General features: G+C 45.6%; 1 protein-coding gene across 1 annotated transcript; it reads right to left on the bottom strand.

The window, feature by feature from the left end:
• Positions 1-11,033: 11,033 nt before the first annotated feature.
• Positions 11,034-11,999, bottom strand: LOC135887494 (olfactory receptor 6N1-like). Its single transcript, XM_065415237.1, has one exon. The coding sequence runs from the start codon at positions 11,997-11,999 to the stop codon at positions 11,034-11,036; it is 966 nt and encodes a 321-aa protein (XP_065271309.1).
• Between the last annotated feature and the right edge of the window lie 4,993 nt (positions 12,000-16,992).

Genomic DNA, 16,992 nt, shown 5'->3' with positions numbered 1-16,992 from the left:
TACTAAATAAAAAGTGATTTTATTAAATACAGACAGTAGGATTTAAGTGGTTCAAAGTAGTAACAGACAGAACAAAGTAAGTCACAAGCAAAATAAAATAAAATGCGCAAATCTATGCCTAATCAAACTAAATACAGATAATCTCACCCTCAGAGATGCTTCAGTAAGTTTTTCTCAGACTGGACACCTTCCAGGCCTGGGCACAATTCTTTCCCCTGGTACAGCTTTTGTTCCAGCTTAGGTGTTATCAAGGGGATTCTCCATGATGGCTCCTCTCCCCCTCTGTTCTCTTCCACCCCTTTATATATCTTTTGCATAAGGCGGGAACCCTTTGTCTCTCTGGGTTTCCACCCCCCTCCCCTCACTGGAAAAGCACCAGGTTAAAGATGGATTCCAGGTCAGGTGACATGATCACATGTCACTGCAAGACTTGATTACTCACTTGCCAGCACACACATATACAGGGAGACTCACAGGTAAACAGCCATCTGCAGACAATGGGAGTCATCAAGATTCCAAACCATCATTAATGGCCCACACTTTACATAATTACAATAGGCCCTCAGAGTTACATTTTATATTTCTAGTTTTAGATACAAGAGTGGTACATTTCTACAAATAGGATGATCACACTCAGTAGATTATGAGCTTTGTAATGATACCTTACAAGAGACCTTTTGCACAAAGCATATCCCATTTGCATTATAGTCACTTATTATCAAATTTTTTATAAAACTATCCCAGTTACATTATATTCACTTATTATCATGTTTTTATAAAACCATGTAGACTGCACAACGTCACAGCATAATCACATCTTTCCTCATTTCTTACCTACTGCTAGGTGTGCGCTGCTCCAAATTAGAGCCACTGGGAACAAAACGGTACAACAGCATGATTGCAGCATTAGTGGCTACAAAAGCACATACAACAATAGCAGTGGCTCTCAAAGGTTTAGCAGGGGCTTCCCATCCATGCAGTGCATTTCTGTTGCTGTGGGGTCTGTTTCCAATGGAAATGCATATATTGAACCTGTAATAGAGAGAGCCTGAGACTTAAGGCTGAGTATAAGGCCTAAGGTCTGAACAGAAGTCAGGCCCTGCTGCTTTAAAGCAAAATCAGGCTGGGAGCAGAAGTCAGGCTCTTACAAAACATGCCTGCTGGCAGGTTAACTCTCTGATACATGAACTTGGAAATAGCAGGACTGGCATAGCAAAAACACAAGCACTCCTAGGCACTAAGCACTCATGTAAACACATTCCAGAGGGATGGTACCAGAACACCCCGATACCAAGAATAGTACACACACACTTCCCGAAGATAACAGGAACACAGTGACCCCTTCTAAAGATAAGATCAGGATGACAGTAAGATGGTGTAAGGAGCCAGGGTGGTCTGCCTCTGAAACAGAGGGTAAAGAGCCACTCTCTCAGCCTGAATGGGCAGAGCCAGGCCAAGCTACTCCACCCCCTGGAAGGGGAGGGGTGGAACAGCAAGTACAAAAGGCGGGGCCCTTAGCCCAGGGAGGGCTGCACCAGGGAGGGATACAGACGCAGACTGCTGGCTGTTCCCTGCAGACCCTGCTGCCGGTCCAGGGGAGGTCCTGGACCCAGGGAAACCTGACCTGGAAGAAGGACTCTGGATACCAGGACTGCCAGTTGCAGACTACCCAGAGGAATGGGAGGAGCCAAGCAGTGGCCCAAGCCCAAGTAAGCCAGACGCTGAGGGTGAGTTGGAGCTACCGGGACTACCGGCTGCAGAATACCCTGACGTGTGGGAATAACCCGAGGGACTTGCTCGAGAGATGGGGTAGGAAGTAGCCCAGGGGCAGAACTGGACAGTGCGGTGAGTCAGAGTGTGATCAGCGTGTTGCGGACGGATCCCCGCTGACCCAGCTTAAGGAAATCGAGGCTCAGATCATCTTCAGTGGGATTCTGCCTGTTCCTAGAGAAGGGCAGCAAAGGGTTGACAGGATTGTGATGATAAATAGTTGGCTAAGGGAGTGGTGCTATAAAGAGGGCTTTGGGATGTATGGCCACTGGGAGGCTTTCGGGGACAGAAAACTGTTCTCACGGGACGGACTTCACTTAAGTAGGGAAGGAAATAGACGTCTAGGAGGGAGGCTGGCTCATCTCATCAAAAGAGCTTTAAATTAGGAATTTGGGGGAGACGGTTGGGAGATGTCCAGTTAATCTCCACACCAGATTATAACATTGAGAGGGAGGACGATGAGATAAGAACGGATATAGCCGGGGGGAAGAGATTGGACATAAGGAGGAGGGTGGGGATGGATACTAGACTAATAGGTCATACTGGCAGTACGGTGTCCATACCAAATGGGATAACGAATGTGAGAGAGGCCAAACGGCATAAATTAAGATGTTTATACACCAATGCGAGAAGCCTAGGTAACAAAATGGAGGAATTGGAGCTCCTGGTCCGAGAAATGAAACCGGATATCGTAGGAATAACTGAAACGTGATGGAACGGTAGTCATGACTGGAGTACAGGTACAGAAGGGTATGTGCTGTTTAGGAAAGACCGGAACAAAGGTAAAGGTGGGAGAGTAGCATTGTATGTCAATAATGAGGTAAACTGTAAAGAAATAATAAGTGATGGAATGGATAAGACAGAGTCTGTCTGGGCAATACTCACATTGGGTAAAAGAACTACTAGAGCCTCCTCTGGGATAGTGCTTGGGGTGTGCTATAGACCGCCGGGATCTAGCCTGGATATGGACAGAGAACTCTTTAATGTTTTTAGGGAAGTAAATACTAATAGGAACTGTGTAATCATGGGAGACATTAACTTCCCGGATATAGATTGGGGAACAAATGCTAGTAACAATAATAGGGCTCAGATTTTCCTAGACGTGATAGCTGATGAATTCCTTCATCAAGTAGTTGCTGAACCGACGAGGGGGGATGCCATTTTAGATTTGGTTTTGGTGAGTAGTGAGGACCTCGTTGAGGAAATGGTTGTAGGGGACAACCTTGGCTCGAGTGATCATGAGCTAATTCAGTTTAAACTAAATGGAAAGATTAACAGAATTAAATCGGAGACTAAGGTTTACGATTTCAAAAGGGCTAACTTTAATAAATTAAGGGGACTAGTTAGGGAAGTGGATTGGACTAACATATTTAGGGATCTAAAGGCGGAAGGCGCCTGGGATTATTTCAAGTTGAAGTTGCAGGAGCTGTCGGAGGCCTGTATCCCGAGAAAGGGAAAACGGTTCGTAGGCAGGAGATTTAGACCGAGCTGGATGAGCGAGCGTCACAGAGGGGTGATTAAGAAAAAACAGAAAGCGTACAGGGAGTGGAAGATGGGAGGGATCAGCAAAGAAACCTACCTTATTGAGGTCAGAGCATGTAGAGATGGAGTGAGAAAAGCCAAAAGCCGTGTAGAGTTGGACCTTGCAAGGGGAATTAAAACCAATAGTAAGAGGTTTTATAGCCATATAAATAGGAAGAAAACAATGAAAGAAGAAGTGGGACCGCTGAAGACTGTAGATGGAGTGGAGATTAAGGATAATCTAGGCATGGCACAATATCTAAATGAATACTTTGCATCGGTATTTAATGAGGCTAATGAAGGGCTGAGGGATAGTGGAAGCGAGACGGATGGGAATAAAGGAGTGGGGATTGACATTACCGTATCCGAGGTAGAAGCCAAACTCGAACAGCTTAACGGGACTAAATCGGGCGGACCGGATGATCTTCATCAGAGAATATTAAAGGAACTGGCGTGAGAAATTGCAAGCCCATTAGCGATATTTTTTAATGAATCTGTAAACTCAGGGGTGGTACCGTTTGACTGGAGAATAGCTAATGTGGTTCCTATTTTCAAGAAGGGCAAAAAAAGTGACCCAGGTAACTACAGGCCTGTTAGTTTAACATCTGTAATATGCAAGGTCTTGGAAAAATTTTTGAAGGAGAAAGTAGTTAAGGACCTTGAGGTCAATGCCAATTGGGACAAATTACAACACGGTTTTACGAAAGGTAGATCATGCCAAACCAACCTGATCTCCTTCTTTGAGAAAGTAACAGATTTTTTAGATAAAGGAAATGCGGTGGATCTAATTTACCTTGATTTCAGTAAAGCGTTTGATATGGTGTCGCATGAGGAATTATTGGTTAAATTGGAAAAGATGGGGATCGATATGAAAATCCAGAGGTGGATAAAGAACTGGTTAAAGGGGAGACTGCAGCGGGTCATACTGAAAGGTGAACTGTCAGGTTGGAGGGAGGTTACCAGTGGAGTTCCTCAAGGTTCGGTTTGGGGTCCGATTTTATTTAATCTATTTATTACTGACCTCAGAACCAAATGTAGGAGTGGGCTGATAAAGTTTGCGGATGACACAAAGTTGGGAGGTATTGCCAATTCGGAGAAGGATCGGGATATCCTGCAGGGAGATTTGGATGACCTTGTAAACTGGAGTAATAGTAATAGGATGAAATTTAATAGTGAGAAGTGTAAGGTTATGCATTTAGGGATGACTAACAAGAATTTTAGTTATAAGCTGGGGACGCATCAGTTGGAAGTAACGGAAGAGGAGAAGGACCTCGGAGTCCTGGTTGATCGCAGGATAACTATGAGTCGGCAATATGACGTGGCCGTGAAAAAAGCTAATGCGGTCTTGGAATGCATTAGGCGAGGTATTTCTAGTAGGGATAAGGAGGTGCTGGTTCCGTTATACAAGGCACTGGTGAGACCTCATTTGGAGTACTGTGTGCAGTTCTGGTCTCCCATGTTTAAAAAGGACGAAATCAAACTGGAATGGGTACAAAGAAGGGCCACTAGGATGATCCGAGGAATGGAAAATCTGTCGTATGAAAGGAGACTCGAGGAGCTCGGTTTGTTTACCTTAACCAAAAGAAGGCTGAGGGGGGATATGATTGCTCTCTTTAAATATATCAGGGGGATAAATACCAGGGAGGGAGAGGAATTATTTCAGCTCAGTACTAATGTGGACACGAGAACAAATGATATAAACTGGCCGTCAGGAAGTTTAGGCTTGAAATTAGATGAAGGTTTCTAACCATCAGAGGGGTGAAGTTTTGGAACAGCCTTCCGAGGGAAACAGTGGGGGCGAAAGACCTCTCTGGCTTTAAGATTCAGCTTGACAAGTTTATGGAGGGGATGGTTTGATGGGATAAAGTGATTTTAGTCAATAGGTCAATAACGTGCCATTGCTGGTAATTAGTAACAATGGTCAATGATGGGATATTAAAAGTTACCACAGAGAACTTTTTCCGGAGGGTCTGGCTGGAGAATCTTGCCCGCATGCTCAGGGTTCAGCTGATCGCCATATTTGGGATCGGGAAGGAATTTTCCTCCAGGGTAGATTGGCAGAGGCCCTGGAGGTTTTTCGCCTTCCTCCGCAGCATGGGGCAGGGGTCGCTTGCTGGAGGATTCTCTGCGATTTGAAGTCTTTAAATCATGATTTGGGGACTTCAACAGCTGAGTCAAGGGAGAGAATTTTTCCAGGAGTGGGTGGGTCAGCTTTTGTGGCCCGCATCATGTGGGAGGTCAGACTAGATGACCATAATGGTCTCTTCTGACCTTAGAGTCTATGAGTCGATGAGACCTTCTCTTCCCACCACTGGCAGTTCCCTGGGCTGGAACGTAGTGGATTCGGGTGGGCCTGCGTTCCCCTACCCCTGTCTCAGGGTGGCTGAACCCTAATAACGAGCTTCAGATGCTTGCTGGTGCTCCCCTGCCTGAGGGGCACACCAAAGACTCTTGCTGGCGCTCCCCTGCCTGAGGGGCGACACCCCAGATGCTTGCCGGCGCTGCCCTACCTGAGGGGTGCACCACATTCTCTGACGGATACTCCGTGGCCGCACCAATTGCGACAGTGCACCTCCTGCCGCTAATTCCCCATCGACGGAGGTGACCAAGGGCTTTCGGCAAAGCACTAGCTCCCCACCGCCCCCAGGCAGCTCGGCGGACCACCAGAGAACTTGTTGTAGATGGACAGACATGTTCAGATCGAATCAACATGTACAAGGTAATGGGTGGTAAAAAGCCACGTCAGGGGCCAGTCACCAACTATGTCAGAGGGGCAATACGAAACTTGTTTGTATCAGTGTATAAAAGAAGAGTTGCAAAGGGGGTGTCTTTGGCCAGCCGAGCGGGCAGTGGAAAGTCCCTCTACTGACTGAGGTGTGTCTATTGTCACGAACATACATGTCTTAATATCCCTGCAGAGTCTGTTGGGTGCTGTTACTGTGCATTGTCAGCAATAAACCTGGCCAGGCACCTTTGCTACAAACCGAGTCTGTGGATTTATTGGGCAGTTTGACCGATCTGCTGTCTGTGCTATCTGTGCAGAGCTGGGACAACACACTGAGACAACACACACAGACGCAGCCAAAAAAACATTTTATGACAGAACCTAGGGTGACAGAATCCCAGTCACTCTTCAGGCTGAGATTTTCAGAGGCATCTAAGAGAGTTAAGTGTCCAACTCCCATTTCAAAGGGATTTGGGTGCCTAACTCCATTAGGTCCCTTGGAAAATGGTTTCTGCAGGGCTCAAATCCTACTGTTCTCACCAGAGCCCAGCTCCCCTGCCTCTGGCCAAGCTGTGACGTGCTCCCTGTGACTGATCCAGCACTGCCATTTTGACATCACAGGAGTTCCGCCCGTTGGTAGCTTGTAGCCACTTCCTCTCGTCATAGATTGCCTCACGCCATGAGGGGAGGGCCCTGCGAGGAGCAGAGCTGTCTAAGGCACCTGGGGCTGGCTGGACACGGTGCCCTGAGACCTAGCCCTCTTGGGATGTGCACTCATTGCAGTCAGGTTTGGAGACACTCATTGTAACAGGTCCCTTCCCTTTGAACTGCTCTGTGCAGCTGGCAGTACCAAAGCAGCTTCTGCCCTGCAGTGTCACATACTGAGTCCCTCCTCGGTGCCCATTTGAGAGACCTGACCCCAGAAATGGCCTCAGTTATATGGGTGCCCTGGCAACCCCCAAGCTGGGTCTGGACACTCCCAGTGCCCCTGGCTTATGAGTCTACCTCTTTGTTTGCCCAACCTCCCTGCCTCCAAGGGCCCTGTGAGCCTGGTGCTGGTGCTTTGTCGGAGCTGGTCCCAGCTGGGCTTAGCCCAGATAAGAGCTATGAAGCTGTTTCTGGTGAAGTGTCCAGAGGTCACTGCTGGGGCCTGGCTGTTTGCATCCAGCCTGTGTGAGCATCATGAAGGTGGTTGGTTTGCAGAGGGGTCTGATGGCAATAAGCACAATTTCAGGGGTGGCAGATTTCCCAGGCTTACGTCCCCATCTATGCTGCACCAGGAGTTAGAATTTTTATTGTCCAAAAAATAATTTTGATCATAAATGATTTTTTTATGGAAATAAAAGAATGGTTAAAATTGTCTCAATTCTGCCTGGTGCCCAGTTAAACTCCATGATGGAAACATGGTTATAGCCACCTCCCTCCCTGGTCCTTCCACTTAGATTGACAACACTGATCTGAGTTCCTGATGGATTCTCCATTGTGTCCTTAGGGGCATAAGAAACTGCAGCAAAAAACATGATGTCACCCATTGGGTTTTATTTCTATTTGACTGTCTGAATTTGATTACCAAACTTTATTATCTAACATAGAGAAACAATTAATAGGGGGATATACTGACGGATTTACTTGGATCGTTAGTGGATTTTGTGCCTTACACAATGTCAGCTCTGTGCAGTTTCAAACATCATACACACTCCTCACATAGGGTGAATGTTTAGCCAAGACCATGGACAAAAATACCATTATACTGCATGTATCAGTGCTGAACATCAGAGAGTGACAGAGCTGTCCACAACTTCATTTTCCTATATGATGTGTTACATGGAGACATCATGGAACTGTAAACACTGTCTCAGTACCTCCATACAGATCATCTCCATTTTTTTTCACATTAGTGGTGAGATTTTTAGTGGGGGTTTTCAACTCAATTTCAATGGGGGCTGATAGCTGGAGGTTTTCACAGCTGCCTGGCTGATTTAGGCAAAGTTGTTATCAAGGAGTCTCTGCATGTTTTTCTGAAAGCCACATATTTACTGACTGCTTTGCTCAAGGCTTCCTTTACCTCTCTGTTTCTCAGGCTGTAGATGAGGGGGTGATGCCCGTATAATAACTCGTAGGGGAAAAACCCAGTTGAGGCCTTTGGTACCTCCCGGATAGCGAACATAATGTAGGGTAGTAGGATGTCCCAATCCTTCCCGTCCTGACTTACCACCTTCCTTATCATAGCCTTGAGGGTTCGGTTAAACCTTTCTATCAACCCATCAGTCTGCGGATGGTAGACCAAAGTTCTCAGGGTATGTATATGGAGCAGCGTACAGAGGTCCTTCATTAGCTTCGACATAAATGGGGTTCCTTGGTCGGTTAATATCTCTTTCAGTAGCCCCATTCGGGCAAAGATCCCCACCAGCTCTTTGGCTATAGTTTTAGAGGCCGTGTTCCGCAGGGGGACGGCTTCTGGGTAGCGAGTAGCATAGTCCAAAACAACAAGTATATATTGGTGGCCCCAAGCCGTCTTCTCCAGGGGTCCCACTAGGTCCATGGCTATTCGCTCAAAGGGGACCTCTATGATGGGAAGGGGTACTAAAGGTGCCCTCAAGTGGGGACGGGGACTGTGCAGCTGACACTCCAGGCAGGAGGCACAGTACCTCCGTACTTCTTCATGTACTCCGGGCCAGAAGAACCGTCGTAGGACTCGTGCCAGGGTCTTCTCTACACCCAAATGCCCCCCAAAAAGATGGCTATGAGCCAGACTTAATACAGCGTGCTGGTGTTTTTGAGGTACTAGGATCTGCTGTACCTTCTGCCCCTGTACTGGTGCAACCCGGTATAAGAGATCCTTCTTCATTATGAAGTAGGGTCCTGGTCCCTGGGTTTTCCCTTCCACTGGGACCCCATCTATTTCAGTCACCTGCTTCCTAATATTGTCATACCTTGGGTCTTCTGCCTGGTCCCGTCCAAAATTTCCTCTCCCGGGGCTAATCTGCCCAAGATCTAGGGGCCCAGTCTCTGTTGCCTCTACTGGTTCAGAAGCATTAAGGTGGGGGTCAGACTCAGGTGCTTCTCCCTCCTGCGTGGCCTCCTTTTCAGCTGCATGGTTCCGCCTACGTACAAGAGCGACCCTCTGGCTTTGGGTCAGTATTCGGGTTCCCAAGGCCTTAGCTGCCCTTCTTTCCCTTTTTGTCTTTCTACCCTGTCTGGAAGTGGAGATCAAATCTGGGGATATTTCAGAGAAGATTGGGGGTTGACAGTCTGCTGTGGATGCCTCATCAATTCTAGGTTCCCCATCTTTCTCCAATCCCCCTACTGGGAGTAAGTTTCCAAACCCTGGGAAGTCCCTCCCTATGAGCACCGGGTATGGGAGTTTAGGGACTATACCTGCTGCTACCTCAGTAGTGTTCCCTTAGATCTCGATTTTACTGGGATGGTGGGGTAGTAACTACCTGTCCCATGGACACATGTTATCCCCGTACGTTTAGCCTGCAGCAGCTGACTATGCTTCACGAGCTTCCCTGAGATAAGCATGATAGCACTCCCCGAATCAACCAGTGCCGTGGTCCCTACCCCATTTAGTTTCACTGGTCTGGTATACATATGTGGGGTTAGTGAGACCCTCCACAAGGTGGATTAGGGAGCATGGATCTGCCCAGTTCCCCAGGTTACACTGCATAGGATCCTCAGCATTGGGACACTGTGCAGCTATGTATCCCCACTGATCTCAAGGCCAGGCCTCCCGTAGGGCTGTCCTCTCAAAGGCCAGAAGGTATGCCTCTACATCATCCCCCTGTGTCATTTTCTGCAGCCAATGGCTGGCCCGTATGAGCCGCGTCCCATCATGGCCGCAATTCAGCTCTGTAAGGGACTTTACCTGGTTTACCAGTTCCAGCAACATAGCTCGGTCTTGAGCAGCCTGGTCCATCAGCAGGCGATTAGTCTCTCGCTGCAGCTGCACTGCCTCCTGTTGGGCGGCTGCCTGGACACGGGTAGCCTCCTGCTGGGCTGCCGTAGCATGTATCAGTGCCCGCACTACGTCATCCATTGTGGTGAAAAAAAATAAACCCTCTCCCTTTTTTTGGTTTTTGTTTTGTTTTTTAAATCACCCCCCTACTTCCGCTGCGCTGTGCACCCCAAGATCCCACCCCTGACACCAGTGTGACAAAGTTCCTCCTCTATCTTGGTGGGTCATGCGCTTATTGGTGGATTTTCTTGCCTCAGAGATTCACCATGTGGGTTGGGGAAAAGCCCAGAGACCTTCCCCTCTAGAAGAACCCACAGTCCAGGTCAATTGGGAGGTTTGGGGGGAACCCGGGCCCGTCCTCTACTCCGGGTTCCAGCCCAGGGCCCTGTGGACTGCAGCTTTCTATAGTGCCTCTTGTAACAACTGCATGACAGCTACAACTCCCTGGGCTACTTCCCCGTGGCCTCCTCCAAACACCTTCCTTAGTCTCACCACAGGACCTTCCTCCTGGTGTCTGATAACGCTTGTGCTCCTCAGTCCTCCAGCAGCACACCCTCTCACTCTCAGCTCCTTGCGCCTCTTGCTCCCAGCTCCTCACACTCACACCACAAACAGAAGTGAGCTCCTTTTTAAAGCCCAGGTGCCCTGATTAGCCTGCCTTAATTGATTCTGGCAGATTCTTCTTAATTGGCTCCAGGTGTCCTAATTAGCCTGCCTGCCTTAACTGGTTCTAGCAGGTTCCTGATTATTCTAGTGCAGCCCCTGCTCTGGTCACTCAGGGAACAGAAAACTACTCATCCAGTGACCAGTATATTTGCCCTCTACCAGATTTCTGTACCCCACTGGTCTGGGTCTGTCACAATATTTTAACAGAAGAATGATTTTCAACAGATCATGACCTTTCATATGATACCTTACAAGGCATGCTTTTTTATGAAATATCACAACCAAATACAAAAGGTGAATATGGGGGTTACAGGGTGCTACTTTGAGGTACAGTGCACCACAGATTTATTGCTTCAATCACTGAGGCAGCTTTCAAAACATCAAGCTAAATTATTATTTCAGAGTCTGCATGTTTTTGTGAAAACCACATTTACTGAATGCTTCGCTCAAGGCTTCCTTGACCTCTCTGTTTCTCAGGCTGTAGATAAGGGGGTTTACAAGGGGAGTTAGGACTGTGAAGGAAAGAGAGAGCACTTTCTTCAGATCTCTGAGTGTATCACGTTTCGGTAGCATGTAGACAATGATTATGGTTCCATAGAAAATTGTCACCACAGTGAGGTGAGAGGAGCAGGTGGAAAATGCCTTCTGTCTCCCTGTGGTGGAAGGGATGTTCAGGATGGTGGCGATGATACACACATAGGATGTCAGGGTTAGTAGGAATGGAGGCAGGGTGAATACAGCGACTATTATGAAATCCATCAATATGGTCAGGTGTGCGTCACTGCAAGAGAGTTCCATCAGTGGGATGGGATCACAATAGAAATGGTCAATTTCATTCAGGCCACAGAATATTAACTGTGATAGGAATAAGACAAAGATGGTAATAGCCAAACAACCATTTAACCACGACCCAGTAGCCAACTGGAGGCAAAACCTGTTATTCATAAGAGTTGAATAGTGCAGGGGTTTACATATTGCTAAATACCGATCATAAGACATTGCTGCTAGGAGATAGCATTCTGTAGCTGCCAGAGAACCAAAGAAGTACAGTTGTGTGAAGCATCCACTGACTGAGATGGTTCTGTCCCCCATCAGGAGACTGGACAGTAACCTGGGCAGGAAGGTCGAGGTATAGGAGGTCTCCAAGTAGGACAAGTTGCCCAGGAAGAAGTACATGGGGGTGTGAAGGTGCTGATCACTCACAACAAGCACCACTATGAGAGTGTTCCCAGCCACGGTTGCAATATAGATCACTAGGAACATTAGAAAAAGAAGAATTTGAAAGTCAGAAAGTTCCCCGAATCCCAGGAGGATAAATTCTGCGATGGTTGTTTGGTTTCTCCAATCTGTGTCTGCCATAGTTTGAGTCTAGGAACAAAAACACAAGCTGGGCAATTGAATTGGAAGAACATAGCATTAAAGATAATCAAATCTCATGAATTAATACCATAAATATTCAGAATATTCCCTTCCTCTTCTGGTTACAGGTTGAAATTTTAAAGCTAAATGTAGACTTCAGAGCAAACTGCCAGGAGTCTCAGTCAGAGGACAGAACATTGTTACCCATGTAGACCACCCTCTGCCATATCAGAGCAATGACTAATATAAAATAGTATCAGTGACATACAGTAATGGCAAATTTCTTGGTTCAGGCTTTTAGCAGTGATGGAATAAACTGCGGATTCAAATCAAGTCTCTGGAATACATCCACAGCTTGGATGGGTCATTCAGACCTTTGTTCAGAGCTTCAGTGTAGCAAAGTTCCTCCAGAGGTAAGAAGCAGGATTGAAAACCAAATGGAAGGGTTTACAGGGCCTTTTATATCATCTGCTATGTGGAAGGAAACCCCTTTGTTCTTACTGTGGAAAATAACAGCAACAAGATGGAGTTTGGAGTCACATGGGCAAGTCACATGACCATGCATGACTCAGTTTGCAGGCAGCAGCCATTGCTCACATGCTACCTTGAACGTTCCCAGGAAGGCTCCTCAGATGTGGATTGGAGTCTCCCAAGGTCAGTTAAGTGTTTCTTGATTGGGCACTTACTCAGAATAGTCCTTTCTCAAGAAGCTGACCAAATGCTTCACTGATGCTACTTAGAATCAAATACATTGAGATGCAAGTACATAGCCACACATACAGACAGCATAATCATAACCAGCAAATTACAACCTTTTCATAGACACCTTACTTGACCTCCTTTGTACAAGATTTGGTGTAACTATAGGACCTTGGTTGCAACAGCGATCAATATGGTCATACTTCATGTTAATAACTTCATACCTCCAATGCAAAATTGATGCAGGAAGGGATGACACAAACTTTGCTGACTGCATCCCAAGAGCTCCCCATCCTTGGTTCTGTCTTACTACAGCTAGTATTGGGTTAGAAGCCGTATCAGTGTATAACAGAAATGGTATGTCAAAGTCATGTTCAATAACATAGTTGAATCTCTTTACAAACTCAAGGTAAAACTTGGTTAGAACAATAGTGGATTGGATCTGCTTTTGCAGCATGGTTTCTGTATGTCTCATGTGATCTTGCCAAGAGCTAAAGAACATAGCTACTTTATCCATACAAGCTCTGGCAAATGTTTGGAACCCAATTAATATCAAGACAATGTAGATATTAATGTTGTCCATAGTATAGGAATCTTGGCATTTTGCCATGAAAGCAATATAGTAGGGTGCCTCAGTTTCCCTTTTCATACAGCACATCAGGTCTGGAACGTCTTTTCTCCTGTGAAAAGTTCCAAGACTGTTTACAGGCACTAACTGTGCAGCATCCACATCACAGTGTATTTTAACACAAAGTGTGTTCTTATGTATCACTCTTAACATGTTTAAGGGTTTCCCCAAAGAATTAGGCACACTGTACATTTTTACAATTCTTGGTACCAGCAACACATTAGTTACGAAAATTACCATTAGCAATAACAACAAATCCATTGCAAGTGTCCATTTACAATCATTTTTGTTATGCCACACCTTTGGCTCAATACCATTGGGGTTTTGGCATTTTAGGACTACCCTGTGGCTTCCCTTTTCAAAATTAAGTTCTCTTTTTCCTTCTTGTCCTGTAGGATCAAACCCTGATTTCTCTTGCTTAACATAATCCATTAGCTGGCTGGGCTTGTCCTCTTTGCTAACGACCACCAGCAAGTCTTTCTTCCCTCTGTCAGCCAGGTAATGTGCATCAACCCAGACGCTAGCTTGTATACTAGTTTTCAGATTCTCAACTGTTACCAATTCCAAGGCTGGACTCTGTCTTAAAGAGATACCACACAAATTCAAAGTGTCTGAGGGTGAGAGTTTGCTTACTCTCCCCGGCATCCTTAAGCATTCAGCCATAAAACTGTTCTGCTCTGAAACACCAGTAACCAAATCTGTCCTCAAACCCTGAAGCACAGACTGCTTACTTAAAGAATCAGAATGGAGACATTCCTCTCTCAACAACCTTGTCTTCCCAACAAACTGGTCAAGCACAGACACTTGGTTATAGGGTTGTTCAAAAATCGTTGTTTTTAAACAATTTTCACGTCATCTGGGACCTTCTCAAAGCTATTCACACTAGATCTTTCAAAAGGAAAGTCAGTGGATACATTCACAACAGAACATTTCTGGCTGTTAGGAACCGAAACTTCCTTGATCAAATCACTTCCACACCCTTCAGTTGCAGCAAATTGCTTGCAAAGACTACCCTGAAAATGTTTCTCTTCAGGAATCTTTCTAAGCACCAATTCATCTTAACCTTGTTCCACAGAAGCATTGCTCTGCTGAGCCACTACCAACTCCTGTGTTTCACTTACATCCAGAATCACCTTTGGCCCATGAGGTGGATTCCTACACAATCCCCTTTCAGGCAAACTCATATAGTCACTAGATAAAAGGTTAGAGGTACTTTCTTTCCCTCTGCCACACACAAGCTCAGGAATCTTTTCCTTCTTGCTACAAGTTTCCAAACAATCAAATCACCTTTATGCTCTCTTTGTGCCCTGGCTAGGATATTAATCTGATCAGAAAGAGTTCATACACCCTTTCCCAGCAACACATTAGCAACAGGCAAAGCAACAGTACCCAAATTGTTTGGTCTCTAGGTTTTTGCTAGGACACTAACTGGATGCAACCTAGTTACAGTGTCATTCTCCACACAGATAACAGGTAAGGTATGGGGATGCTCATCTTCCACTAACCTTGCCTTCCCAAACTGCTGACTAGACAAAGCCATCAGCTCACAAGGCTGCTTAGGCTCCTCCAAAATTTCCTTCTCCTCCTCTCCCTTGTCCCAGCACACAGGGCTGGTTACAGACAAATACTGGGAGAGTGGGGCAGCTTCCTTACCAGTTAAATTGCTGTTCTCCACACTACACTGAGCAAATGCTTCACTGATGCTACTTAGAATCAAACACATTGAGATACAAGTACATAGCCAATATTCATAACGTCAAATACAAAAATGATACACACATACAGACAGCATAATCATAACCAGAAAATTACAATCTTTTCATAGACACCTTACATGACCTCCTTTGTACAAGATTTGGTGTAACTATAGGACCTTGGTTGCAACAGTGACTTATACAGACACAGTTCATGTCAGTAACGTCACACCCTCTCCATGCCCCAGCGAGGTCTGTGCCAGAAATAAAAGTAAAATCTTGTGCATAGCATGGGGGGAAGCTTAAAGTGGAATGAAGGATGCTCCAGTGTTTGAAGAGCTCGTCTTGGATTTGGAAGATGTTGGTTCAATTCCCTCCTTGATCACAAACTCCTTGTGTGACTTTAGGCCAGATTTCCAAAGGCCAGTAGGTACCTAAAAATGCAAATTGGGGCCTGAGTAGGGGCAGTACCTAATGCTCATTGATTTCAAATCCCACTAGGAGTGTCTGTGTCTTTAGGTCCTGAAATACCTCTATAAATCTGTCCCTCTGGGCATCAGGTCCTCGTCTTTAAAGCTGGGATAATAGCATCTCATAGGGTGGTGGGAGAATAGATACATTAAAGACAGTGAGGTGCCCAGATGCCACGGTGATGGGAGCCAGATAACGAGCTAGGATGGCAGTGACCTGAGAGGTCTTTCCTTTTTCCAAATTCAGCTATTTTGCTTTGGGTTGGGAGTTTAAGAGAGATCATTGCCAAATTCCCCTTGGATTCCCATGGAATCAGTTATCTAACAAACTTACTTTGCTTCAAACACCTTTGGATTCAGGGAAGAGGGAGGAAAAGGCTGATCTACCTCTATGGTCTATCACCAGCTGGAGTCTCCATTGTCACCTCCTCACTCAGCATTTCTGGGAACAGGATCCAGGTTATTCAGTCCATCTTCTGTCCCCACCGCATTCTCGTATTTCCATGTGCCAGTAAATAAAATGTCATAACCCAGATAGGCTACTGTGGCTCTGTTATGTCTGGTAATGTGCCTTGTGAATCATACCCTCTGTCAAATGAGGTCAAGTATCAGGGGGTAGCCGTGTTAGTCTGTATCTACAAATACAACAAGGAGTCTGGTGGCACCTTAAAGACTAACAGATTTATTTGTCTTTAAGGTGCCACCAGACTCCTTGTTGTTTTTGTCAAATAAGGAACGTCTTCTCTGATTCATTATATATCCTTCTGTGGGGAGGTGCAGTCTCCCGAGGCACGTCTTTTGTGGGAAGGTAACAGGCAAGGGAAAGTTAGGGTTTGGTTTATTTTAGACAATGTCGCTAGAGTCAAACTTCTATTCTTGAAGGGAAAGTCCTGGAGAGAGAAAAAACATTTTATCCTAAAACAAATCTCTGTTTACTGGGTGAATGTTATTCTGATTGTGAAGTAATAACTCACTAATTCTAGGAATAATGTTTACAGCTGAGATTTACAGAGCTGCCTAAGTGATTTAGACACTGAGTTCCCATTCAGTTCCCTGAGGCAGCTTTGAAAGTCTCAGAATAGTTAGCTGAACTTGCACTTTCTCTAAACAAACTTTCTACTGCCCTGAATAGAAACCACACCTGTGCCCAGTAATATAACATCAGATGATCAGTTCAGGTAATATTTTAAAAAGCGTCTGTTTTTAAAAAGTGATTTAAGTGCCTAAGTCCCATTTCAAAAGTGTCTTACTTACTAAGGCTTACTAGCCTGAGTCTCACTGAAAGTCAACACGACTTTGGCTCCTAAGTGACTTTTGATGTTTGCTTAAGTGTTTTGAAAATGTTACCTGATTGATGCTCAGATAAAATGCAGATAGAACAAGGTGTTTCACACATTTACATTGGGATTTTCAAAGAGGGGGTAATGTACACAATAAACACCCAATTCCCATAGCATTGCTAAGAGAGTTTGGCACCTAACCCCTTTAGTCTTCTTGGATAA

This window comes from Emys orbicularis, chromosome 13, assembly GCF_028017835.1.
Source record: "Emys orbicularis isolate rEmyOrb1 chromosome 13, rEmyOrb1.hap1, whole genome shotgun sequence".
Classification (NCBI taxonomy): domain Eukaryota; kingdom Metazoa; phylum Chordata; order Testudines; family Emydidae; genus Emys; species Emys orbicularis.
The sequence above is the reverse complement of the archived record's forward strand: the minus strand, read 5'-3'. Positions and strand labels throughout refer to the sequence as shown.

Excerpts from the sequence above, each read along its gene's own strand:
- LOC135887494 (XM_065415237.1), bottom strand. The coding sequence starts at position 11,999 with ATGGCAGACACAGATTGGAGAAACCAAACAACCATCGCAGAATTTATC.